General features: G+C 42.3%; 1 protein-coding gene across 7 annotated transcripts in view; it reads left to right on the top strand.

Moving 5' to 3' along the window:
- Window positions 1-26,955, top strand: part of DCUN1D2 (defective in cullin neddylation 1 domain containing 2) — a 64,029-nt gene extending 37,074 nt beyond the window's left edge. For all 7 annotated transcript variants that reach the window (XM_039533145.1, XM_039533153.1, XM_039533181.1 and 4 more), the window contains exons 5-7: window positions 11,779-11,861; window positions 24,672-24,768; window positions 25,681-26,955. In XM_039533145.1, the coding sequence (XP_039389079.1) occupies window positions 11,779-11,861; window positions 24,672-24,768; window positions 25,681-25,760 (260 nt within the window). In that variant the 3' untranslated portion in view covers window positions 25,761-26,955. The remainder of the gene's footprint in view (window positions 1-11,778; window positions 11,862-24,671; window positions 24,769-25,680) is intronic.
- The last annotated feature ends 540 nt before the right edge of the window (window positions 26,956-27,495 follow it).

Here is a 27,495-nt window from a genome sequence, read left to right as displayed (position 1 = left end):
ACTACCCCTTTAAAATAGCCTGAAAGTCAATTTATTGGGGTGGGGGGGCACAAATGGTGGCATTAAGAGCATAAAAAATCCTCTGCTCTTAGGCCTTGGCTACACTTGCAAATTTGCAGCGCTGCAGCAGGGTGTGAAAACACACCCTCTCCAGCGCTGCAAATTGCGGCGCTGCAAAGTGTCAGTGTGGTCAAAGCCCCAGCTTTGTTATTCCCCACAGGGAGGTGGAGTACGGACAGCGCTGGGAGAGCTCTCTCCCAGCGCTGGCGCTTTGACTACACTTAGCGCTTTGAAGTGCAAGTGTAGCCAAAGCCTTAGATTCCTTGATAGAGTTCTGTATCTCAAAGCTTTTAGGGTACCAACCCTTGCAAGGGCTGAATCCATTACCTCCTCTCTCATAATTATGTATTAGGAACTAAGTGCCTGCAACTAATATCTTTGGTGTAAAATTAGCCTTCTAATGCCTCAGATAGTGTGTGATTGTATTATATAGGCTGCATAACTTGCTACATCCAGATGTTTAAAAAATAGGAGTATTATTTATTATTTCTCACAAAATTGTCTCAGGCAAAAGAGAGTCCTTACACTTCCTGTGGGATTTTTTTATTGTTAATCTATCACCCTTAGTTACTCATCTAGATTTCATTCTTCCCAGATATCTATTTAGATGAGCTATTTAAGATGCTATATGTATTTGGCTATGGGAAAGGTGTTTTAAGAGCACTGTGACCATCCCTTTCATCCTTCATTCCTGGTTGGTCATGATGCTGTTGCAGGTTTTTATATTAGGTTCAGACCAATGTGACCAAACCATCAACAAGTCCAAAACAACAATGGATATGCTTCGCAGCCTACTTTAATTTTACCAACTATTTCTCCATATCTTAACAGTGTAGTTTGCCATACACTAACGGACCACTGAGCAGCTGTTCTATACCATAACCAAAAAGACCTGTACATTTATTTATACTAAAATTATTCTAAACTTCTGGAGCTTCTAATTTAGATGCAAAGCTATTTCCAGAGATATGTTCTTCTTGTTCTGCCTTTTTCACCTATAAGACTTTCACCCTCAGAATATAATATGGGGGAGACTATGTAGATAAGAACATAAGAATGGCTATACCGGATCAGACCCAATGGTCCATCTAGCTCAGTATACTCTCTTCCAACAGTGGCCAGTGCCAGATGCTTCAGAAGGAATTAACAGGACAGTTATCAAGTGGTCCATCCCATGTTGTCCAGTCCCAGCTTCTGGCAGTCAGAGGTTTAGGGACACCCAGAGCACGGGGTTGCTAATATCCATTGATGAACCTATCTTCCATGAACTTATCTACTTCTGTTTTGAACCCAGTTATAGTTTTGGCTTTCACAACACCCCCGGCAATGAGTTCCACAGGTTGATTGTTTATTGTGTAAAAAAATACTTCCTTATGTTTGTTTTAAACCTGCTGCCTGTTAATTTCATTGGGTGATCCCTGGTTTGTGTGTTATGTGAAGAGGTAAATAACACTTACGCATTCACTTTCTCCACACTCTTCATGGTTTTATGGACTTTTATTGTATTCCTCTCCTCACCCCTCCGCTCCATCATCCATTTTCTAAGATGAACAGTCCCAGTCTTTTTAATCTCTCCTCATATGGAAACTCTTCTATACCCCTGATCATTTTTTGTTGCCATTCTCCGTACTTTTTCCAATTCTTAATATATCTTTTTTGAGATGAGGTGACCAGAACTGCACGCAATATTCAAGGTGTGGGTGTACCAGGGATTTGATGTCTCCGACTCAAAGAATATTTCCTATGGACTTCTACATAGATTGCTTCTGTCGTCGTGCACGGGCCGAAATTGTGGAAAAGCAGCATCACTTGCCCCGTAACCTCAGCCTTGCTGAACACAACGCCATCAACAGCCTCAGGAACAACTCTGACATCATAATCAAAAAGGCTGACAAAGGAGGAGCTGTCATCGTTATGAATAAGTTGGAATATGAACAAGAGGCTGCTAGGCAGTTCTCTAACTCCACATTCTACAGTCTATTATCCTCTGATCCCACTGAGGATTACCAAAAGAAACTACAGCATCTGCTCAAGAAACTCCATGAAAAAGCACAGGAACAGATCTGTACAGAGACATGCCTAGAAACCCAACCAGGGGTATTCTGTTTGCTACCCAAGATCCATAAACCTGGAAATCCTGGACACCCCATCATCTCAGGCATTGGCATCCTAACAGCAGGATTGTCTGGCTATGTGGATGTCTCCTCAGGCCCTATGCTACCAGCACTCCCAGCTATCTTCAATACACCACTGACTTCCTGAGGAAACATCCATTGGTGATCTTCCAGAAAACACCATCCTGGCCACTATGGATGTAGAAGCCCTCTACACCAACATTCCACACAAAGATGGACTACAAGCCATCAGCAATAGTATCCCTGATAATGTCACGGCAAACCTGGTGGCTGAACTTTGTGACTTTTTCCTCACCCACAACTATTTCACATTCGGGGACAATATATACCTTCAAATCAGTGGCACTGCTATGGATACCCACATGACCCCCACAGTATGCCAACATCTTTATGGCTGACTTAGAACAACGCTTCCTTAGCTCTCATCCCCTAACGCCCCTACTCTACTTGTGCTACATTGATAACATCTTCATCATCCGGACCCATGGGAAGGAGGCCCTTGAGGAATTCCACCATGATTTCAACAATTTCCATCCCACCATCAACCTCAGCCTGGACCAATCCACACAAGCGGTCCATTTCCTGGACGCTACTGTGCTAATAAGTGATGGTCACATAAACACCACCCTATACCGGAAACCTACTGACCACTATACTTACCTATATGCCTCCAACTTCCATCCAGGATACACCACATGATCCATTGTCCACAGCGAAGCTCTAAGATACAAACGCATTTGCTCCAATCCCTCAGACAGAGACAAATACCTACAAGATCACTATTGAGCATTCTTAAAACTACAGTACCCACCTGCTGAAGTGAAAAAAACAGATTGACAGAGCCAGAAAAGTACCCAGAAGTCACCTACTACAGGACAGGCCCAACAAAGAAAATAACAGAACACCACTAGCCGTAATCTTCAGCCCCCAACTAAAACCTCTCCAGCGCGTCATCAAAGATCTACAACCTATCCTGAAAGACGATCCCTCACTCTCACAGATCTTGGGAGACAGACCAGTCCTCGCTTACAGACAGCACCTCAACCTGAAGCAAATACTCACCAGCAACCACACAGCAAAAATGCTAACCCAGGAACCTATCCTTGCAACAAAGCCTGATGCCAACTCTGTCCACATATCTATTCAAGTGACACCATCATAGGACCTAATCACATCAGCCACGCCATCAAGGGCTCATTCACCTGCACATCTACCAATGTGATATATGCCATCATGTGCCAGCAATGCCACTCTGCCGTGTACATTAGCCAAAACGGACAGTCTCTACGCAAAAGAATAAATGGACACAAATCTGACATCAGGAATCATAATATTCAAAAAACAGTAGGAGAACACTTCAACCTCTCTGGTCACTCAATAACAGACTTAAAGGTGGCAATTTTTCAACAGAAAAGCTTCAAAAGCAAACTCCAATGAGAAACTGCTGAACTAGAATTAATTTGCAAACTAGATACCATTAACTTGGGCTTGAATAGAGACTGGGAATGGCTGGGTCATTACACAAATTGAATCTATTTCCCCATGTTAAGTATCCTCACACCTTCTTGTTAACGGTCTGGAATGGACCATCTTAATTACAAAAGTTTTTTTTTTCTCCAGCTGATTATAGCTCATCTTAATTAATTAGCCTCTTAGAGTTGGTATGGCAACTTCCACCTTTTCATGTTTTCTGTATGTGTATATATATATATATCTTTTTACTATATGTTCCCATTCTGTGCATCTGATGAAGTGGGCTGTAACCCACGAAAGCTTATGCTCAAATAAATTTGTTCGTCTCTAAGGTGCCACAAGTACTCCTGTTCTTTTAGTGGCACTAGGATATTTTCTGTCTTTTTATCTATCCTTTTCCTAAAGTGGTTCCTAAGGTGATTTCATCTTATTTATGAAGATGCTTTTATGTCTGTACAATGTTAAAGTAAATAATCCCAAGATTTACACACTGAATCTAAGCCCACACAGAGAATGTTCTTGCAGGACATAAAACACCCATGGCCTAAGGAGTCTCATAATTTCTAAGTACTTCAAATTCATTGTAGTAGTTGTATGACCTCCCCCTGCAGCTTTTGGCAACTTTGTATTCCATTAGGAGGTATGTTTTCTTTTTTTAAGTAGCCAAACATGTTTGAGAAAATAGGCCTAACTCAGGATCTCCCTAACTTCATAAGCAGGTAATGTATGCATGGTATGTCTATTATTGCAGGTATGGGTAGCAGCTGTTATCACTGAAGTTGAGCTCCAAATTCCATTCCTATCCCTATGTTTCAGTTGCTCATAACTTTATCCAATAAATTCCTTTTTGATGTGACTTTTTTCCATGCTTGGATTCTCAGCCCAAAGGAGAAAAATCAGGTCAGCCAATTTGAGTTATTCAAGTACAAAGACTTTTTTCCAAATTTTCTGATTAAAAGGTTTTGCATACTAAAAACTTCTTTAAATAGCTGAAACTACAAAATGCAAAGTTCTCTTGTCTTGTAGGTTTCACTGAGACTTCAAAAAAGCTGTTATTTCAGTGGTTTTAAAGTTATGAGCATGTAAATTGACCAATTTTGCTTATTTGCAGTGGAGTTTTTCTTTGAGTTTTGCAGTGCATTAAGGAAAAATGCTAATGATGCCCAGTAGTCCTTCAGTTTATTGGCACAGTTAAACTGGAAGCTAGGTCCATTGAGTTTAGAAGCTCTGATGAGGCTGGTAGAATGTAAAATTCCCAAATAATTCCATACCTCACTTCTACCTTTTTTTGTGTGTGTGTGGGGGGGGGGGGGGAAGTAGAGATTAAATGTAAAAAAAAAAAAAAAAAAAAACGGAAAAAAAGTTAATGCAACATTAAGTTTGAAAAATCGGACACTTAAGTGAGGAAAGTCCTAAGATTTATGTTTCTCCCCCATGAATTTGATTTTTTTTTAGATCTCTCCAGGAGTAGTATTTTTTTTTCTATTCCTATGTTCTCTCTTAATGTAATTTTTAATGCAATTATTACTATACAGTATAAAATGTATAGGATATGCAGTGTGACCAAGTTAACACTGCAGGAACAAACTTAATTTTTGGAATGTTATGACTTTTGGAGATCTTGATTTTTGCAGTGCTAGGACTGAGGAATCTTAGAAATGTAGGGCTGGAAGGGATCTTGAGAAGTCGTCAAATCCAGCCCCCTGCGCTGTGTCAGGGCCAACTAAACCTAAATCATCCCTGACAGTTGCTTATTTTTACTGTTGTTAAAAACTTGCAAATGATGAAGATTATACAACCTCACCTGGAAGTCTATTCCAGAGTTTAACTACCCTTTTTTATATTTAGAAAATTTAGAATATTTTATATTTTTCCTAATATCTAACCTAAATCTCCCCTGTTGGAGATTAAGCCCACTACTTTTTGTCCTATCTTCAGTGAACATGGAGAACAATTTATCACAATTCTCTTTATAAGAGCCCTTAGCCTATTTGAAGACTGTGACCAGGTCTCAGTCTTCTTTTCTCAAGACTAAACATGCCCAGTTTTTTTAACCTTTCCTGATAGGTCAGGGTTTCTAAACCTTAATCATTTTGATAAATGGACTCTTCCTAATTTGTCCACATCTTTCCTAACGGGTGATGCCCAGAACTGGACATAGTACTGCAGCTGAGGCATCACCAGTGCCGAGTGGAGTGCAACAGTTGCCTCTTGTGTCTTACATACAACACCCCTGATAATCATTAATGCTAACTTTACTACCCGTTATGAATTTTTCTCTTTGCTATCTGTCTCAGAAATCACTACATAAAAGAGAATTTAGAAATATGAATGTGTAGTTCTACCTTCTGCATGAGAAGTATGCTTATCGTACATTGTTATATCAAGCCTGTCCTATATTTTTGTTGCCTACTGTGCAAGAGATTGCTTGCACATTCACACAGAGAATTCCCCTCAAAGTATAGTATTAATGTTAGAATAACATTTAACATTCCCCAAAACTTTTTCACCATATTAAATACAATCTTGAAATAATCAAGTTCACTTTAATTAACAATAAACATTTTCATAATTGAGACGTTCTGTTTAAATATAGATGCTATAATAAATCAAATAAAGCCCCAGAGAACTTCTATCCCTTGAGTCTGTAACAGGTGTATTTAATCTAATATTCTAAAACTTTTCTCTCAGAAAAGTAGTGCTTTCCTATAATGTGCATTTCAATGTAAAATGTCATATGGTGGTGTTGGAAGGTTGATTTCTCTATGTTGGAAAGGATAACATTTCATAATTATGAGCTGAGTGACCATTGCCAAAACCAATCAACTCATAATGAATCATAGAAACCATAATATTATTCACATTAGTTCCTCTATTCATTCAATATTAAGTACACATGAGTAGTGGAATAAAATAGTTGTGTACAATATCCCCTTGTACTAATGTCATTTTTGTTCTGACTATATTATATGTTAACTCTTTCCAAATAAATGTTTGTCTTGGTGTGTTTTAAATACAGTCATAATTTTTCTTACAATAAGTTCATGTATTGCATGATCGTGGACCATCATGTCCATAAAATGAGGAGATGAGTGCCAGATCATCACACAGCGAAGGTTGGAAATGCTCTATCAGAGTTTATGCTTTTTCTTTAAAACTTTTGTTGTATTAAATGTTACCTTAATCTCTAAAGAACATAAGCTATTCAGTACGTTAGGTTGCAAACAAAATGCCTTGGGAAAAGAAGGCAACTTACCTAGCAAGACTTTTGTTGTTGTTGTTTTCCTAAAGCCAGTCAGAGTTATAGGCTGAACCAGCTCAGTCTTAACTTAGTCCCATCTTATGAATGTATGACAATAGTTTATGACAAACTCCCCCCCCCCCCACCTCCTTGCACAGGTCCCTTTACTCATTCATTGTGTATTTCAGATAGAAAATGAAGCAGGATTCTTTGGTGTATGGGCCTTGGGTCCACAGCACCTCAGCCTTAGTGATTGTTGTAGCATGATGTGTAGCAAATGAGAGGAGTCTGCAGGAAGAGGAAGAATAGCTTTATGATCAGAGCACTGGACTGAGATGTAGGAAATATGGGCTCTGCCACAGATTTTTCTATCTGGAAATATAGTAGTTCCAGGGTGAAAATGGGCGATAACAATGGTGAGGATAGAAAAAATTTGGAACCAGCTATTTCATTCAATGAACACCATTCTTCTGCTGCACTGAACAAGGCAGGAATCCTGCGGAAAACAGTGTATGATGATATAACTATTATGCATACAGTCAAGAGGACAGAGATGAAGGTGATTGGGCACCTTTACCTTTGTCAATTCCTGACTTTTTAGTGCTTCTCTTCACAACTTTAATGCAGTTGTTTGTATATTAGTATACACACACGCATATGTAAATACAGCCTGCTTTAACAATGTACCAAATACATCCACATCTTCCCTTTCAAACTTATGAACTGTCTTCAGTCCAAACAGTTGCTTTTGAACTGTGACATGACAGAGCTGTAATAATCAAATCTGAAATGTTAGTTATGTTCCTCTGCTGTAACTTGGTGGAGGTGGGGACTTTCTCTTTATACCTTATCGGGACTTTCTCTAACAGCTTCATTTTTTGTATACCCATATATCTTACACTGAATGTGTGTGTGTAATTTGCTAGAGGCTTTTACTTCATTCTCCTGTTGTACAGAAACATACACGTTCTTATCTGCAAGGATCACTAATAGTGGGGGCCTAGGCGTCATGGGCAGTTGGGAATGAATATAGGCCTTCAAGAAAGCATCCTTTTCCCCCCGTCCCCTAATATAGCCTCCACTCTTCCATATGCGTGCACTGAATTACAGATTGCTTCTGCTGAAGGGTGTGGACTAAATTCTGAGTTTTTAAATGCTGGTCTTGGGTAATTAATGTTGCTGTAGAACAAAATAAGGTCACATATCCGCATAAATGTTCTCATTAAGTATACTGTAGAGTAGAGGGGTATGGGCAAGGTAACACTTCGGGTACGTCTACACTACGGGATTATTCCGAATTTACATAAACCGGTTTAGCAAAACAGATTGTATAAAATCGAGTGCGCGCGGCCACAATAAACACATTAAATCGGTGGTGTGCGTCCACGGTCCGAGGCTAGTGTTGATTTCTGGAGCGTTGCACTGTGGGTAGCTATTCCGTAGCTATCCCATAGTTCCCGCAGCCTCCCCTGCCCCTTGGAATTTCCGGGTTGAGATCCCAGTGCCTGATGGGGCAAAAATCATTGTCGCGGGTGGTTCTGGGTAAATGTCGTCAGTCACTCCTTCCTCTGGGAAAGCAACGGCAGACAAGCATTTCGCGCCTTTTTTCCCTGGATTGCCCTGGCAGATGCCATAGCATGGCAATCATGGAGCCTGTTTTGCCTTTTGTGACTGTCACCGTATGTGTACTAGATGCCGCTGACAGAGGCGATTCAGCAGCGCTACACAGCAGCATGCTTTTGCTTTTGCATGACAGCAGAGATGGTTACCAGCCATACTGTACCATCTACCATACCATAAATTGGTAATAAGATGATCATGGTTACCAGTCCTTTTGCACTGCACCATTTGCTGCTGTCATAAGTGCCCCTGGCTGAGATCAGCCAGGGGCGCAAAAGCCAAAATTGGGAATGACTCCCTGAGTCAATTCCTCCTTTTTGGTATCTAAAAATAGAATCAGTCCTGCCTAGAATATGGGCAAGTGTACTAGAGAACCACTGTATCATAGAACCAGAGAGCACAGCTGCTCTGTGTCAGATCCCGCAGAAATTATGAGCTGTATGCTATTCACAGGGGGTGCTCCTGCAACAACCCCACCTGTTGATTCTGTTCATCCCCCAGCCTTCCTGGGCTACCATAGCATTGTCCCCCCACTTGTGTGATGAAGTAATAAAGAATGCAGGAATAAGACACAGTGACTTGTTAGTGAGAAATGAGTGGAAGGCAGCCTCCAGCTGCTATGATAGCCCAGACAGGACATTAAGCAGTGTGGAGGAGAGGAGCCCAGCATCCCGCTGCTAGTCCAGGGGCAATTGAATCTTTTCTTTACACATGAAGGGTGGGGGCTGATGGAGCTCAGCCCCCTGTTGCTATGATGAGGACAGTTACCAGCCATAGTGCACCATCTACCAGGAAAAATTAGGACCAGGCGCCCTTGATCGACCTCACGGATGCTAGTCGGCATGGTTACCAGTCCTTTTGCACTGCCCCATGTGCCAATAGGCTGATGATGACGATGGATATCAGCCATATTGCACCATCAGCCACCCATGGTGGGGGGGGAGCAAGGATGTTGGTGTTGAGTGCTGCAGCATCGCGTCTATCTGCAGCATTCAGTAAAGATAGGGTGACATGTAAAAGAGTCAAGAGAGGATTGTTTTCCCTTTCACTTCTGGGGGTGGGTGGGGGGGTGCGTAAATTGCCGAGCTATGCCCTGACCCACCGCGGACACTGTGTTGACCCTAGAAGCATTTGGAGCTCAGCCAAGAATGCAAATGCTTTTCGGAGACTGCAGGAACTGTGGGATAGCTTGAGTCCTCCAGTCCATGAGCGTCCATTTGATTCTTTGGCTTTCCGTTACGCTTGTCACGCAGCAGTGCGCTGAGTCCCTGCTATGGCGTCTGTCTGGAGATTTTTTAAAAATGATTTTGAATTTCGTCTTCTGTAACGGAGCGCTGATAGAACAGATTTGCCTGCCCTTACAGCAATCACATCTGCGTGGTCCATGCTGGAGCTCTTTCTTTATTTTGATTTTTAACTGCATCGCCACACGTGCTGATCGGAGCTCCACGCTGGGCAAACAGGAAATATTCAAAAGTTCGCGGGGCTTTTCCTGTCTACCTGGCCACTGCATCCAAGTTCAGATTGCTGTCCAGAGCGGTCAGTGGTGCACTGTGGGATACCACCCGGAGGCCAATACCGTCGATCTGCGGCCACACTAACCCTAATCCGATATGGTAATTCCGATACTAGCGCTACTCCTCTCGTTAGGGAGGAGTACAGAAACCGGTTTAAAGAGCCCTTTATATCGATATAAAGGGCCTCTCAGTGTGGACGGGTGTGGCGTTAAATCGGTTTTACGCTCCTAAAACCGGTTTAAACGCCTAGTGTAGACCAGGCCTTCCATCATAAACCTATGTTTTCAGCCAGAATTTCTGGATAATTTCTTACGGGCTAGGACTCCTGGACAAGTACACTGTAATTCATGATTAAAACTAATCTCTCTCTCTCAGTAGATGTTTGAAAAGGAGGCACTACTACTAATAAAAGTTAGTGGAATGTCTCAACTTAACAAGCAGAACTACTTTGGGATCCAAAAATCCCCTGTTCAAGTTCCATCTGAATGTATCATCCCCCGATCCCCGGTGAACTAAGCAAAGGACAGTCACTCATTTAACACTTCGGTTACTTTGCTAAATTCTGAACTCAGTATCCATGATATTAAAATTTGCTTTATTCTTGCCATGATTCACTTAAGCAACTAACTACTGTAGTCCACAGCCCAGATTTTCAAAAGAGTTCTTTTAATTTAAATACCTCCCCTTTTTTGGGTACCCAGATACCTTAAAACATTTACACCCAACTTTGAATGTATCTCAAGTTGAGTACTCCAAAAGTGAGGCACCCAGAATCACTAGTTGCTTTTGATAAATCGTGACATAGGTCTTTAATATTGGGTATAGGCCTTCTTGTTGTAAGTGACTTGTAGAAAAGCTGTACTGTCATGAGGGTTGCTGCAGAAATATTGTGCTCCAGATGACTGAAGGCTTTTTTTTTTCCTTAAAAGCCCTAAGAAATGCCAATCTAACACACAAAATGGGCAAGGAGACAAGGCATCCGGCATCTTTCAGGCTGAATATCTTGATTTTTGTGAATTTAAATCCAAACATTAATGTTGAATCAATACCATTTTCTTCATGTGAATTGTTTTATGCATGTCTAGATGGATACTATATCAATACCTTTTACAAACTGGGGTTTAACCAGGGTTACTGATAATCACTGAGTGCTACCTATATAGGTAAAAGATATGTTAACATGCTCAATGATAATTTCAAGGTTTTGTTCCTCCTTTTATCCTTCTCTGTATATAATTGGGATTCCTTTATGCCTATGTTGTTCCATATGCCATTATTGCTACTGAATTGCTATCTTCAATGGTAATCAAACCAGGCTGCTTTGATTTATATACAACTTCACAGGGAACTAGTACTTCAAAATGTGAGTTTTTGAAAAGCTTTGAAAAGCTTTTGTTACAAGTTAAAAGTAACCGAGCAAAGTCACACGCAGTAGTATGACCTATTTAACTGTTGAGCACTTCAGAGCCACACTTAACAAGTACATCTTTATGACTGTGTACCATGGAGTTATATCCTAGGCTTTTACACCTCAACACGCAGGCAGCTTTTTAACTGGGTCTTAAGACCATTAATCATAAAAAGAGATTTAAAAACTGGCCAATACATTTGTATAGTGAGATGTATGGGAAAAATCAAAACTGAGAGCTGAATCGAGAGAGCTTTTTAACTCTGAGAGTTTACTGTGTATAAAGCACTGTAATATGTGATTTTTTTGTCTTGTTTTTTGCAGATTTAGAAATGGCAATTGCATATTGGAATTTAGTCTTATCGGGAAGGTTTAAATTTTTAGATCTTTGGAATAAATTTTTGTTGGTAAGTATATTTTTCTGTTCCTGTGTTAATCCGCAATAGTGAGGCAAATCCCACAGCTTGTAAGATTGTGTTCCCACTGCGCATGCACACCAAAAAAAAGAAAAGACGAGAGTACAGTGAATGACAGCAGTTTCTTTTTCAGCATCTTTGCTTTCCGAGAACTGATATGGAACATTGTTAATAGGCACTAAATGAATCCTCTCTGTAATTTCTCTCATGGGGGAAAGGGAAATGATACCTAGAGGCAGTTTCATAAGGTATGCCTGTTTAGCATCACCCCCCCCCCCCACCCCCCACCCCCCCGCTATCTGAGCATGATGCTGCAAACACACTCTGTCTCAGTTTCCCCTTACTAGGGTTTTCTGTCTCCCAGGAATTCATGTGGCTCAGAGCTCCTCTTCATAACAACTTCTGAGCTCCCTTTACATCCCTTTGCTCTGGGATAGAGTGTTAACTCCCAGAGTGTTTCTTATGACTCCCTCTCACAGTCTCAGCCTTTCTGGGCTACCTTTCCCTCTTCTGTGCTCTGGGATAAAGATCTGCCCCTTCTTCCTTGGGGTCCTTCCAGAACTTACTTCAGGGGACCAACTTACTTCCTGTAGTTCTTCCTTCAGACTGAGTTCTCTCTGCCCTTTTATGAGGCCCTGATATTTATCAGTCTGTCAAATGACTCCAATTAGTTAAGCCACCTTACACTGGGAGGCAGCTAATTATGGCAAAGGGGTGAGGGGAGCTGATTGAACAGGTCTGACTAGACTCAGGTCTCTTGGCCTTTAAGGAGCAGGCCTCCCTAGTCTGGGAACCACTTGACCCTGTACTCTCTATTTGTGAAGGCTGAAGATACAATCTGACTTCCTAAATTGTAGATTGAGCCCACATCCTGCCTATCCTCTGGCACACATAGGCTTATCACAAGTGTGTTTTGTACCAAGCTAAAATGATCCATCTTTGTGATATTTATGCATACAATATCCTATTTTTAAATTTCAGTATTGTTGTGGCTGACTTGAGAGGTTGGGAGTCATTATTTTAAAATAAAAAATGGAGTGCATTTTTTCTGTTTGAGCGATTAGGTTGACTCCTTTTGTAGAGAGCAATCATTAACAAAATGTGACAGTTACGGTATTTAAAAATAATAATCTACTATCAGTACACTTCTGTAGGTGGTAGAATAAAAGTTGTACAAATTAGGCTTTAGAAACAAAGCCCAAAATACTGTCATTAAGCATCTGACTTACCTACTTTACTTCATTTACATGAAATTTCCATACACTTAGCATGGAAAATGTTTATCTTGAAAACATACATTTCTTGCAATCTTGACACCATCAAATTAGGCCTGAATAAAGACTGGGAGTGGCTGGGTCACTACAAAAATAATTTTTCCTCTGTTGATGCTCGAACCTTCCTGTCAACTGTTGGGAATGGGCCACATCAATCCTAATTGAATTGGCCTCATTAGCACTAACCCCCGCCACTTGGTAAGGCAACTCCCATCTTTTCATGTGCTGTATATTTATACCTACCAACTGAATTTCTCTCCATGCATCTGATGAAGTGGCTTATAGCTCACGAAAGCTTTATGCCCAAATAAATTTGTTAGTCTCTGAAGTGCCACAAGGACTCCTCGTTTTTTCTTTGAGTAATTGTCCCTGTGAGTGCTCCACTATAGGTGTGTCTGCATCCCTGCACTGCTGATCGGAGAACTTTGGTAGTAGTCCTGCCCATGCATGCATTGTGGCCAGTGGGGAACAATGCTAGCCATGCACAAGCAATCCTTCCTCCCTTCCTTCTCAACTGCCCCTGGCTAGAGACAGAGCTAGAGCTGTCTGTTTGCAGATCATTAGTTCTCTTAGAATTGTTAATTTTAGCTTCTTTTGAAGCCCCTTTTATCTTTCTTTGCATTGTTTACTTTTTATTTTGGCTGTTGCCTTTAAGAAAAGAAAGGGACTTTGTCAACCCCCTGTTGGGGGGGGGGGGAATCCGCCCACCCCATAGGGATATGCCCAGAGAGCCGGGCTTCAAAAAGTGTTTCAGTTGCAATGAATCTATCCCACTGACTGACTGACACTTGCAGTGCATCCGCCACCTGGGAGAGAAACAGAAGTGTGGCTTGTGTCAGCAACTGAAGCCCAGATCAAGGAAGAACAGAGAACTGAGGCTCAAACTCCTACTCATGGAGTCAGCCCTTAAATCTCCGGAGTCCTGGTGGGAGCCTTCGCCACCGCCCTCCACTCTGAAGGGAGGTGAGCTTAGAGAGATGGCTGCAAGCCACTCATGTAAGGCCTCTAAGAAAAGGTCCATGAGTCCCCATAGCGAGCCCCGATCAAGCTGAAAACAATCCTCGCCTCAATCAATCAGTATCATCAGTACTGACGGCACCAAAGCCATTGAAATCTGGTATCCAGGGCATGCACTTTACCGAACTGACAGGGCAAGTCGGAATGCCTAAAGAGTCGATGGGCACAGGCAAAGAAGCATTGTTACCGCGAGGACATGAGAAATGTAGAATATCCGCCCTGGGGAAGGCTCCATCTGTACGGTCATCAACATTAGTACCGCCGACCATACTCCCAGGCATTGACGGACGCTGCTGTCAGGTCCACATCTCCAACACTGCTGGTGCAAGCCTCTTGGCACCAACAGCCTCTGCCAGTACCAAGGCCCTCTGCACTGACAGATTTCTGGTGCGTGACGGATCTTTCCGTGTCCAACACACTGGACTCTCCTCTGCTCAGTAATGGGCCCCTGGTACCAAATTCACACAGAGCCCTTGACTCACTGACAACTTCCTGCCACACACTGCCCTTTTCATTGTTGAAATCAGAATGTGAGCTAGCTTCCCACTCTTGTCTCACCTGTCATACAGAGCCCAGTTTCATTATGGACACTAGGCATATCACCCCTCTGACCTGCAGCCCCCCTGGTTTGGGCAACTGTGGTACCAATCACCGAGCCCCTTCCCATCTCAGTGGCCATACTGGGATCCCTGGCAGGCCCAAAGGCTACAGGCCTCCATTGCTGCTAGTGTGGTCTACCCACAGCCAAGGAAGTACCCTCCTTCAGCCATTACCTCGAGGGCCTCTGAACTCCCTGAGCAGGCAAGAGAGGAACCGGAAGCTGAAGTTGAGAAGGAAGTCTTTTCTCCAGCCCACTTCTCGTCGTCATCACCAGACAAGATGGTGATGCCTCCTCCGCCGTATATGGAGGATGACTTTAAACTGTTCTAGGGCTTGGCACAGAGGATGGCACAGGCACTCCAAATATCTTTACAAGAGGTATCTGAGTCACAACACAAACTGGTGGACATTCTACACTTCTCCACCTCCTCCAGGGTGGCCCTCCCTATTAATAAGGCTCTACTGGATCCTGCCAGGGTGATGTGGCAGACCCCCGCGTCCATCCCACCAACTTATAAGAGGGCGGACAAGATATGTGTGCCAGCAAAGGACATGGAATTCCTGTTCTCACACTGGGCCTACAGGCGGCTTTTAGAGTTAATCAATCATTTTGGATGTGATTAACTCTAAAAGCCGCCAACACCACTTTAACTCCACCGCTTATGACTGGGGCTGGAAGCACTTGGACCTGTTGGGCAGGAAGGCCTACTCGGCCACCCTCCAATTCATAGTGCTGAACTATCAAGCCTTGTGGGCTAAACACGACTATCAGAACTATGTGAAGCTTAATTCTTTAATTGAACAGCTCCCCAATTCTCTTGAGGACTAATTTAAAGCCTTGGTTAATGAAGGCCAGCTGGTGGCAAAAAGATCTCTCCAGTCTGCACTTGATGCAGCTGACACGGCAGCATGTTCTATTTCAGCTGCCATTGTGATGAGATGGGCCTCCTGGCTTCATCTGTTTGGCTTCCCCAAGGAGGTCCAAACGATGGTGGAGGACCTCCCCTTTGAGGGGACGAAATTATTTGCTGAAAAGACTGTTGCCTCTCTCCACACTCTTTGATCCTTGGTGTCTATACACCTGGGTACAAAAGAAGGCACAGCACTCAGCCACCATTCAAACCTTGCTCACAATACTCAGCTCAGTACTCGTCCCAGTTTCTATCTCAGTATACCCAGAGATTGTATGAACCTCAGAGGAAAAAGCCGAGGTTCTCCAGATGAAAGACATCGGGATCTCAGCAAACTTCCTTTTAGCCCTCTACCTCAAAGAGACAGTTTTGACAGGGTAGTCGAGGTACCTGGAGAACACTCACCTCATTTCACACTAGGAAACTCCACCCATCCCTTCAGAGATAGTCTTGCCCCATTCTGCAGCACCTGGGAATAGATAACCTCTGACAAATGGGTGTTGGAGATCATCTGAGATGGATACTCTGTCCATTTCTCCCCCCTCCCAAACACTTTTCCCAGTCCCCCTTCAGGGACCCTTCTCATGAGAGCCTGGTGCTTAGGAGATAAACCACCTCCTCAGCATATGAGCCATAGAGCCAGTGCCCGCACATCTAAGGGACAGAGGCTTCTATTCTCATTAGTTCCTGATACTGAAGAAAAAAGGGTGTTGACCTATATTGGACCTCAGAGCACTCAACAAGTGTGGCTCAGAATTTCAAGATCATTCCAGTGTTAGAAAAAGGAGACTAGTTTTCAGTCCTCGACCTCCAAGATGCTTATTTTCACATGTCTGTGGCTTGGTATAACTGCAATTACCTCAGGTTCATGCTGGACCAAAACCACTACCAATACAGAGAACTCCCTTTTGGCCTCTCCTCGGCCCCCAGAGTATTCTCCAATGTCCTCTCAGTGGTGGTGGCCCACTTATGCTCTCAAAGTATCATGGTTTATCCTTACATGTACGATTGCCTTCTCTGGGCACAGTCCTTCGTAAGGGCCTAGCAAGTCACTCAGACCACACTGGATCTGTTTCAGAATCTGGGCCTACAGATCAATGAACAAAAATTGACATCAATGAACAAAAATTAACACCAGAACAGAGGCTAGAATTCATAGGAGCCGACCTCAACTCCATTCAGGCAAAGGTGCTCCTCCCACATTATCAACAAGGAGAGACTGAGAAATCTGTAGAGACAGTACAATTCAGTCCCCATATTTCAGCAGACAGTGCCTCCAACTCCTGGGACACATGGCCATGGGCACATAGATTATCATTCGTGCCAGACTATGTATGAGATGCCTCCAAGAATGGGTTGGTTTGGTTTACAGGCTGAACAGAGACAACATAAGCAAACTATCGATGCCCACCAGGGGCAAGCAATCCTTGGGCCGGTGGAAGGACCCAGTGAACATCTGTATGGGAATCCCACTTGTTCAGTCTTCCCTATCTCTGCTTCTGACCACCAGTGCATCCCTCATAGGATGGAGTGCTCATCTCAATGGTCTCACAATACAGGGCAAATAGTCTCCAGCCGAGAGATGCCTCCACTTCAACCTACTCGAACTCAGAGAGGTCAGAAACGTGTGAGCTCACTTCCTCCCACTGATCAAAGATACGCACGCAAGAGTCATGACAGACAATATGGCCTGCATGTATTACATAAGCAGCAAAGAGACCTGTGGCACCTTATAGACTAACAGATGTATTGGAGCATGAGCTTTCGTGTGTGAATACCCACTTTGTCGGATGCATGTAGTGGAAATTTCCAGGGGCAGGTATATATATGCAAGCAAGAAGCAGGCTAGAGATAACGAGGTTAGTTCCAATCAGGGAGGATGAGGCCCTCTTCTAGCAGTTGAGGTGTGAAAACCAAGGGAGGAGAAACTGCTTTTGTAGTTGGCTAGCCATTCACTGTCTTTGTTTAATCCTGAGCTGATGGTGTCAAATTTGCAGATGAACTGGAGCTCAGCAGTTTCTCTTTGAAGTCTGGTCCTGAAGTTTTTTTGCTGCAGGATGGCTACCTTTAAATCTGCTATTGTGTGTCCAGGGAGGTTGAAGTGTTCTCCTACAGGTTTTTGTATATTACATAAACCATCAGGGAGGTGCCAGGTCTCATTCCCTGTGTGTAGAAGCACTAAAACTATGAAACTGGTGCATCTCCCACAATATCTTAATATCAGCAGCCTACTTACTGGGAATATACAACACAATGGGGGACAGTCTCAGTCGCAAATTCCCACATGACCACAAATGGGAAATACGTTGTGGAATACCACCAAATCTATTCCAGCGATGGGGCACATTGATGTTAAAGCTGTTCACTACTTACCAAAACAAGAAATGACCACAGTGCTGTTCCAGACTGGGGATTGGACAACACTCCATGGGAGATGCCCTCCTCCCTCCATTGGACAAGGGCCTTCTTTATACCTTTCCCCCATTCCCTCTAATACTGAAAGTCCTGTTGACAGTGAAAATAGTGTGTGTTAACATCATACTGATTGCTCCCACCTGGCCCATACAGATGTGGTACCCTTACCTGTCACAGCTAGCACTATGTCCACTAATGACTCTTCCAATCACTCCTTACCTTCTGTTCCAGAATGAGAGGTGCATTTTTCATCCTACGTGCGGATTTGATGGCTCAGAACATGGCTCTTTCATGATTCCAGCACATAGAGACATCTTGCTCTGAGGAGGTACAGGAGGTGTTATTGCATAGTAGGAAAGGAGCTATTCGCCATACCTATCTACAAAAATGGAAGAGATTCCAAATCTGGTTCCAGCCCAAAGGTATCATCCCTAATACATCCATCCTGCTGGTGATCCTAGACTACCTGTTGACTCTCAAGAAATCAGGACTCTTATCAGTTCACTGAAGGGTCATCTAGCAGCAGTTGCAACCTTCCATCAGCCGGCAGAAGGATACTCAATTTCCTCACATCCAATTACAAAGAGCTTTCTCACCTCTTCCCACCACCCAGACTTCCCACGCCTCCGTGGGATCTCAACCTAATATTAAAAGGTCTGACAAGGCCACCATTTGAACCCGTGGCCACTTGTTAATTAACTCAACTTTCCATGAAGACCGAATTCCTCATCGCCATCACCCTTGCAAGAAGGACTGGGGAAATAGTGGTTCTGGTGGCGCATCCCTCTTTCACTGTGTTCTTCCCTGACAAGGTCGTGCTTAGACCACACCCAAAGTTCATTCCCAAGCTGACTTCCGCATTTCACCTCAATCAGTTTATTCACCTTCCAGCCTTTTATTCCAAAGCTCATCAGGATAATAGTGAAGCCATCCTCCATACGCTTGATGTGAGGAGAGCCTTGGCCTTCTATTTGGACAGGACAAGAGTCTTCAGACAATCTCAGAGACTCTTCCTCTCCATTGCAAATAGGTCAAAAGGTACAGTGATTTCAGCTCAGAGACTCTCCAAGTGTATCTCAGGCTGTATTAAACTCTGTTACGAATTGTGTAATGTAACACCCCCATCTTCAATACGCACTCATCCTAGGAGGTCGATCTCCTCCTCCAGCGCCTTCTCCAAGGGTATCCCTATATCAGAAATCTGCAGAGCAGCTACTTGGGCATCTGAACATACCTTTGCAGAATACTGTGCCATCCTGGGGGATTCGGCTGCAGATGCCAAATTCAGCGCCACAGTACTATCATCCATATCAGACTCAGCTCTGAAGTCCCAGCCTCCAGCAGTGGGCACTGCTCGGGAGTCACCTACAGTGGAGCACACATAGGGACACTACTCGAAGAAGAAGAGAAGTTTACTCACCTTGTGCAATAACATTGTGTCTCTGTGGGTGCTCCAGGACTCTGCTTCAGAGTTCTAGTTGACTGTGCGGTAGAGAAGGAACTGAGGAAGGATTGCCTGCGCACACTGGCTAGACTTGTGGCAGGCAGGGAGCAGCACATGTGCGGATGGAACGGACTGCTATCAAAGTTCTCCGATCAACAGCGCAGGAATGCAGACGCATCTACAGTGGAGCACCCATAGGGGCACCCATCTTGAAGAACCATCATTACTGTACAAGGCAACTTCTTCTTTTGCAATTTATTAACATCTTTTCTCTGTACAAATAGACTTTTTACAGTTTACCCAAGGAAGCTGGTGATTTCAAAAGTACCGCTGTCTGTGGTCTTAGTGAAACCCAAGTATATGTTTTAAAATGTAAATATTTTCACACAAGTATACTTTGAATACAGCTCTGGGACAGCAGAGGTTTATTCATTATCTGAAAGTGAGGATTTTGTACACCTACTTGACAAAATTTGTCCTAAGATTTTGCATTGTGACTGCTTCTGAAAACTGGTTTTAAAAAAGTCAAACTCTAATAGGCACATTTAAGCTAACAAAAGGTTAAAATATGTAGCTTTCTCCATTTTGTCATGTACTTTAAATATGCTCTGAGACACATCTGTTCAGATTCCTGCTTTTAGGAGCAGTAGTATAGGTGGGGCTGATACCATCTATTATTGTTTGCTTGACGCTTGCCATTATAAAACCCTGTTTTCAGTTGCTTATAACATTACTGAACTTTAACTGTTTGGGCTGAAATTTTCCTTGCTGGGTATCTGCCTCAGGCTGAATTGTTTTGGAAAATTTCAGCCAAAATAGTTCAGCCATTTCTGAGAACCAGGCTAGTGAAAAATGTTTTCCCCATGTTTTTTTCATTCTCATTCTTTGAGAAGCTCTAGTAACCCCACGCTGTGCAGTATGGGCTTTAAATTTGGCAGGAGGGTGGCCTTTGTGTCAGAGGTGTGTCTTTTGCTAGTCCCAAGAAAATCCACCCACATTGGCCCAAGTAATAGATCTTTCCAACAAGTTTATTTGAAAAACTGCAATTTACAAATGCTCACTAGATTTGCTTGAGGTTTTTTGCTACAAACTGAAAATTCTATCTGAACTGACAGGCTGGACAAAGAGACTTGGATAAGTTTGAGGGGTGGAGACTAGGACTGGCTAAGTAAAGAAAATAGGACTAGAATGAGGAGCCAGGGTGAGGAATAGAGACAACTGGGATAGATTGGAAGGGACAGGTCAGAATAGGTCAAGCTTGAGAGCAGACGGAAGAGTCAGTGCCCACATGATCAGTGGTTCTCAACCAGGGGTACACAGAGGTCTTCAAGGGGGTACATCAACTCATCTAGATATTTGCCTAGTTTTACAACAGGCTACATAAAAAGCGCTAGCGAAGTCAATACAAACTAAAATTTCATACAGACAATGACTTGTTAATACTGCTCTATATACTATACACTGAAATGTAAGTACAATATTTATATTCCAGTTGATTTATTTTATAATTATATGGTAAAAATGAGAATGTAAGCAATTTGTCAGTAACAGTGTGCTGTGACACTTTTGTATTTTTAGGTCTCATTTTTGTGAGCAAGTAGTTTTTAAGTGAGGTGAAACTTGGGGGTACACAAGACAAATCAGACTCCTGAAAGGGGAACAGTGCTCTGGAAAGGTCGAGAGCCACTGCACTAGAGAATACTCTCCCTGTTTAAACCTAGGAAATCACACAAAGACACCTACATTAAAAGAACATTAAGGCTGTAAAGTCAAACATTCAAAAGTTAGTAAAAGCCAGAATTAAGGTTACATAAGCAACCTTAATGTGGTCACTTCATGTATATGCATTACGATGGTCTTTAATTACATGAATACATGCTATTTTTTCCACAGGACCCCTGCCTCATTCAGTGCACGGGGTGGACCTGCTCTGTGGATGTATTAGGACTGTGTAGTTAAAGAGGCTGTTGTCTGTAGGAGCCTCCTTCGTTTGTTGCAGAAGCTGGAAGGTGTGTGTAGTGAATGAGGCAGAGGATGGTAGTAAGAGAAAGAGTGATCATGTGGTTAAGGCAGTTGAATGCTGCCAGAAATATTTGGATTCTATCCCTGCCTCTGCTACATAGTTCTTATGTGGTACTGGGCAAGTCACTTAAATCACTTTTCACAGGTGGTCTTTAATTGTGTATTACTCATTTTCTGAATGCCCATCTCGAGACCATGGGGTCTGATTTGCAGAAGTGCTGAGCACTCCCAGATGCCACTGAAGTCAGTGGGAACCTTGCTTTGAACATACGAGTGCTATGTAGTGCTGTATAATACTAAGTACTCTGAAAAATCAGGCCCTATCTTGGAAAACATTTCTCTTGAATAAATATGGTTTTGCAATACATTCACTCCTTGTCTCTGATTATAAAAGTAGACCCAGTATATCCTTGCAGGTAGGCAACTTCAAAAACAGTAATGTCTCAAATTAGCCACCCAAAATTAGTGGCCACTTTTGACCTTATTCTCTGTGCCTAAACCCCCATCTGTAAATTGGGGGTAATACCCCATCATCTCATAGGGAAGTTTTGAAGATAGTATAATTGTTTGTGACAGTTAGTTACTTCTATTCTGTTGAACACCACAGAAGAGCCCATGAAGAAGTTTATAATTCTGTCTTCAAAGCAGGGTTTGACTAATGTGCAGTAAACAGGGCATGGGACCATCATTTGAAAAAGGAAAAGAAAACAAAATATTGAATAGCTGCTCATTAAGCATAGTCCATTCTATACACTGAATGAGGCAAGGATCTTGTGGGGACAAATTAGTATATGATCATGTAATTAAAGACTATATATGCACAAAAAGCCTGAATTAAGATTGCACAGGCAACCTTAATTCTGGCACTTCCTAACCTTTTGCAGTGCTTGACCATGCAACCTTGATAATGTTCTTTTAATGTAGTTTTTTGTGTGTAACAGATTGTGACCAGGTTTTCTCCATGGCACCTGCTCATTCCTCAACTGGGCAGGTCTCCTCTGGTAGGTCACTGTTTCTTGCAAGGTCATGGTACGTAGGCCCTCTGCCCAAAGCACGCTTCAGTCCTATACAGAATGGAAAACCACAGTTCCAAACAGGGTTGTCTGATGAATCTTTGATGGGACCCTGCCCTTCTGTCCTGGATTTACCTTCAAATAGTCTCGCTTCAGCTGATCCCTCAAGGTCTAGTCATCCCTTCTAGCATGTCTTGTCCAGATGGCAAGCTAGCTCAGGCTTCCCTTACATCAGAAGTAGAACTCTGCTCTCCTTCCTGAGCAGCCCTGAACTGGGCTAGGTCTCTCCTCTCCCCTGCAGGTGTAGCGGGGCCAGGCCAATTGGGTCCACAGGCTCGCCAGTGTGGGGCCTTACCTGCCCATCACATGGATAGTTTATTGAATTATTTTCAGTTTCCCTGGAAGTAATGTAGTAGGAGGATGTTCTCTGTAACGATGCAAGTATCATAGAATCATAGAATTCAAGATCAGAAGGGACCATTATGATCATCTAGTCTGACCTCCTGCTAGATGCAGGCCACATAAGCCAATCCACCCACTTCTTTAGCAAGCCCCCCCCCCCCCCATGAGGAGGAAAAAAAAAAAAGGCCACTGCCACCACTTTCCCTCCCTGGAAATTCTCCCCCCCCCCCCCCCAAATATGGCTGAAGAACAGGACAGAGCAGGCAAGAAGACTCAGCTCCTTAACCTTTGGAAAAATATATATATCATCATTTTGACATTGTACTATTTTGTCTTAGCAAATACAAGTTTTAATCAAATAATCTGTTAGTTTATGAACCAAAAGAGTTTCCTTGTAAATCAACTGTATGCTTAAATCAGAGGTCCCAAAAGTGTGGGGCCTGCCTACCTAGGGGGCATGGCGGGTCTTTCGGGGAGGAGGAGCACACGATGGATCCAGGCCAGCCCCACCGGGGCAGGAAGGGAGCGCCACCCAGCCCCTCCCCACCCACAGCTCTGTTCCAGTCCCATCCCCAGCCGTGGTCCAGCTCTGCACCCGGCTGGGGGCCTGGCTGTGAATCTGGCATGGGTTCTACTCCCGCTTCAGCCTTAGCCCCTGGCCACAGCTCTGTTCCCACCTGGGGCTGAGGCTGGGGGCAGGAGCAGAGCCGGGAGCAGAGCTGCAGCTCGGTCCCTGGCCTCGCTCTTGGCTCCCTTACCCCTGTCTGCATCCCCCTCCCAGCCATGCCTGGCTCCGGGGGAGGGGGCATTAATAAGGGTAAGGGAGGGCACGGCCCTCAAAAATTTGGGGGCTGCTGGCTTAAATCTTGAAGTGCTCTGATCTGTGAGTCCCAGTGCAAAACCCAAAGAATACTCTTGTTTATTAAACATATTTGTTAAATATATTTCTCTGCTGTTGCTACTACTCCACTAAAAGCTGTGTGAGGCAGTGGAAAGGGGTAGCATTTTTTTAAATACTCAGGAGCTAATAGGGACTCCCGTACATATGGAAACACCAGAGATTTCTTTTGGTTCCTTTATAGGACCTCCCTATGTTTTTTGGTGGTATATCCAGCCTGCTGCCCACCTGTGACTAGATTTTTCCCTTTTGCCATTGACTGTTTTCACCCACAATCTCTGGCCTCTCTCCAGCAACCTTATGCCTGTCTCAGCCTGTACCCTCTGTACCCACCCACACACCAGTTTTTTGATTCCTCGTGTCATCTGGTGACATCATTTTCCCCCTACTGGCCGGAAGTGGAGCTGATCTTGCAGCTTTAAATACAGTCTGATCCCCTGCTGAAGCAACCAGGACTGCAAATGGGGAGTAGGGATCTGAACTTTGGCTGGTTGCTTGTCTGAGTGCTTGATCCTAACAGTCACTGTTCTTAAAATAATAATAAATAATAATAAATTGCTGTGAGTAGATCAGGAGAAATAAATCAGTATTATTAAATGTGCTCTATACAGTTACCTTTTTTAGAAATATTTTATTTTGTAGTTTTCTTGGAAAGCTTTCAATGTTAGTAAAGAGGATTCTGCAGGATGGTGTTAATATATAACTCTGTAAGATTTCTTTTTAGTAAAATATGAATTTAAAGCAACTGCAGAATTTGAAAATAACCTGTATCTTAAACAATATACTTTGTTTCCATATTACATAGGAACACCATAAAAGATCAATCCCAAAAGATACTTGGAATCTTCTGTTAGACTTTGGAAATATGATTGCAGATGATATGTCAAACTATGATGAAGAAGGTAATTAATATGTATTTTAATATTTTTTAAAATTGGATTTAGCAAAATTGAAATAATGCTGTGAATAAACTCCAAAACACAACTTATACCCAAAGTTTTAAAATGTATACTTTCGGGAGCAGAGCTACAAATATACTAGATCATATTTATTGCCAAGAATGTTGCCTGTAAGTATGCTGAACAGGATTTTGCTTTAATATGCAGATGAAAGTAAGCAGTCCTTAACTGTATTGGTACAGTGCGTTCTATCTAACATGTTATGTTACAGGAGCCACAATAATAATGTGTATTCTCATACAAAAATCCTTATTAGCTTTAAATTAAGGCTACTAAACTTAGAAAAAATATCTACACAAAATAGCTTTTTAATAGTGTATAGAAGTCTGGAAGTGAAAATTAAGTTTATGAAAGTATTTGTTAGTTCATAATCGATGTAAATATCTAATAATAAAAACTAAACCTTGTCTCTTCTAGTAAAAAAATTAAGGACAAATCTGCATTTTTGTATTCTCGCTAACATATATTATATGGTGGCCCCAAATCTACAAACACGTACACATGTTGAGTATCTTTATGTATGTGAATAGTGCCCATTATATGAATGTCTCTAATAGGAGTACCATAATCTTGCTTTCAGCTCAAGTTTATTATAAACATCTCATAATATGAATTATGATACAACATACAAATAGTTTTCGCTCAGAGTATAGCTCAGAGAGAACATGCTTTAATGTTTTCTTTTATTAGCTAGGCATGTTTTCTTTGTGAAAGATAGCCCATGCTATCACTTTGTTATATCTAGTTCAATGACTAAAATATAGATCATGCTGCGAAGTTGATATCCCTTGTTTAAAGACTAAATAGATTTATTTTAAGATTTATGACTTTTTACATTGTTTGACTTCTCTTTAGGAGCATGGCCTGTTCTCATAGATGATTTTGTGGAATACGCACGACCAGTAGTCACAGGAGTAAAGCGTAAAAGCTCCTAACCACAGACACTTCCAAATGGACTAAGTTTGCAATCTGAACTCTATCAGGTAATGAAGACGTTTTCGCCAATAACTGTGCACACCGTCACTGGTTTCAATGCCACTGACAAAATTGAAATTGCTCCTTTCCGCCTAAAGAAAATGATGGCTGACTCATGGACACAGCAAGAAGAAACTCAAGATAGCCCAGGCTGTTCATAGGATATTGGCTTCAATTATTGTGCTGGTTGTATCATATAGGATGTAGATTTTGCATGATTTTATACTTTGGGGAAGTTTAACTAGAGGTCATTTTAAAGTTTTGACAGCAGAGCATGCCATTCAGTTCATGATCCAAGATGAACACCAGCAGTTACATAATTAAAACTGTATTATATTGTACTTATATTAAAAGCAGTATTTGTGGTATATAAATTAAATCCCTAAATAAAACTTATGTAGTATGTTGTATTTTTATACAAGTCAGCTCTGTGTAAGTATCTGCCCTAATATAAACTTGTAACAAAACACTTACTGACACTTTTTTCTTGGTGCCAGGATTCTAGATTTATATTTTTAAGCTCTCAAAAATGTACAGACCATGTCTGTTTTTTCCCCTTGTAAGATTAACTTCTTCATCACAGTGTTCACCTGATGTGTGTGTGGTTATGTTTGCTATCAATAGCATTGCTGCACAAGGACTGCTCTACATTGTTTTGACTCCAAGACTGGTTTGAATATGATTATTTACAGTGTTGATTAGTCATTTTTACTTTTTTTTAAATAGACTCTTAAACAACCAAAGACACATTTTTATAATTAATAGATAAACATAATTCAATTTTTCTTCAACTTTACATTTTCCATTTACTTCTTTGTAAATAATGAATTGGTGAGATTTGAGGATTTTAGTAGCCTTCAATTTACCGTAAAATAGCTAAGTTCTGTGTAAATGCAGTATTCTGTGCGTGCAGTTCCTGATATGATCTCAACCCCAAAAAGGAAGGGGGAAAATAAAGAGACATAACCACAATATGGACAATACCTCTTAACTTTCCCCTTCTTGAAAACCTTTGACGGGGGTTGATTTTTTTTCCTCTGCGTTATGAAGCCTCTTGGTTCTTGTTGTTCTAAATATACCTCTACTTTGATATAACACGACCCAATATAACATGAATTCGGATATAACGTGGTAAAGCAGTGCTCCAGGGGTTGGGGCTGCTCAGGTGGATCAAAGCAATTTTGATATAACGCAGTTTCACCTATAACACGGTAAGATTTTTTGGCTCCCGAGGACAACGTTATATCGAGGTAGAGCTGTATTTTGTAAAACAGGTAATAGTTCTTTGAATAGTGTCCCTATGGGTGCTCCACTTCAGGTGTGAATGCTCCTTAAACCCTTGATTGAAGATTTTCCCTTAGCTGTGTTCATTTGGCCCACACAAGTATACTATACGTCTTTAAACCTCACACCAAGGCTATATAGGGTTGTGCAGGCAAACCACCCTCAGTTCGTTTTCAGTTCCACCTTGGCCTGAGATAGACCCCTAGTGTGTCTGCCTGGAGCGTGCCTCAGCTAACTGCTTGTTTATAGTTTAGTGTTAGCATTAAATAGTTGTTAGTAGATAAGTAGCATGAGGATTAACTTTGTGCCTCTCCCTCCCTCTGGGAAGCTTTTCTCTCCTGGCATGGTGTACCTAGCTCTACAGGATTCAAACATCTCCCAGTCAGCTGCAGCCACTCTAAGTCCACCACT

This window comes from Mauremys reevesii, linkage group 1 (assembly GCF_016161935.1).
Source record: "Mauremys reevesii isolate NIE-2019 linkage group 1, ASM1616193v1, whole genome shotgun sequence".
Lineage (NCBI taxonomy): Eukaryota > Metazoa > Chordata > Testudines > Geoemydidae > Mauremys > Mauremys reevesii.
The sequence above is the reverse complement of the archived record's forward strand: the minus strand, read 5'-3'. Positions and strand labels throughout refer to the sequence as shown.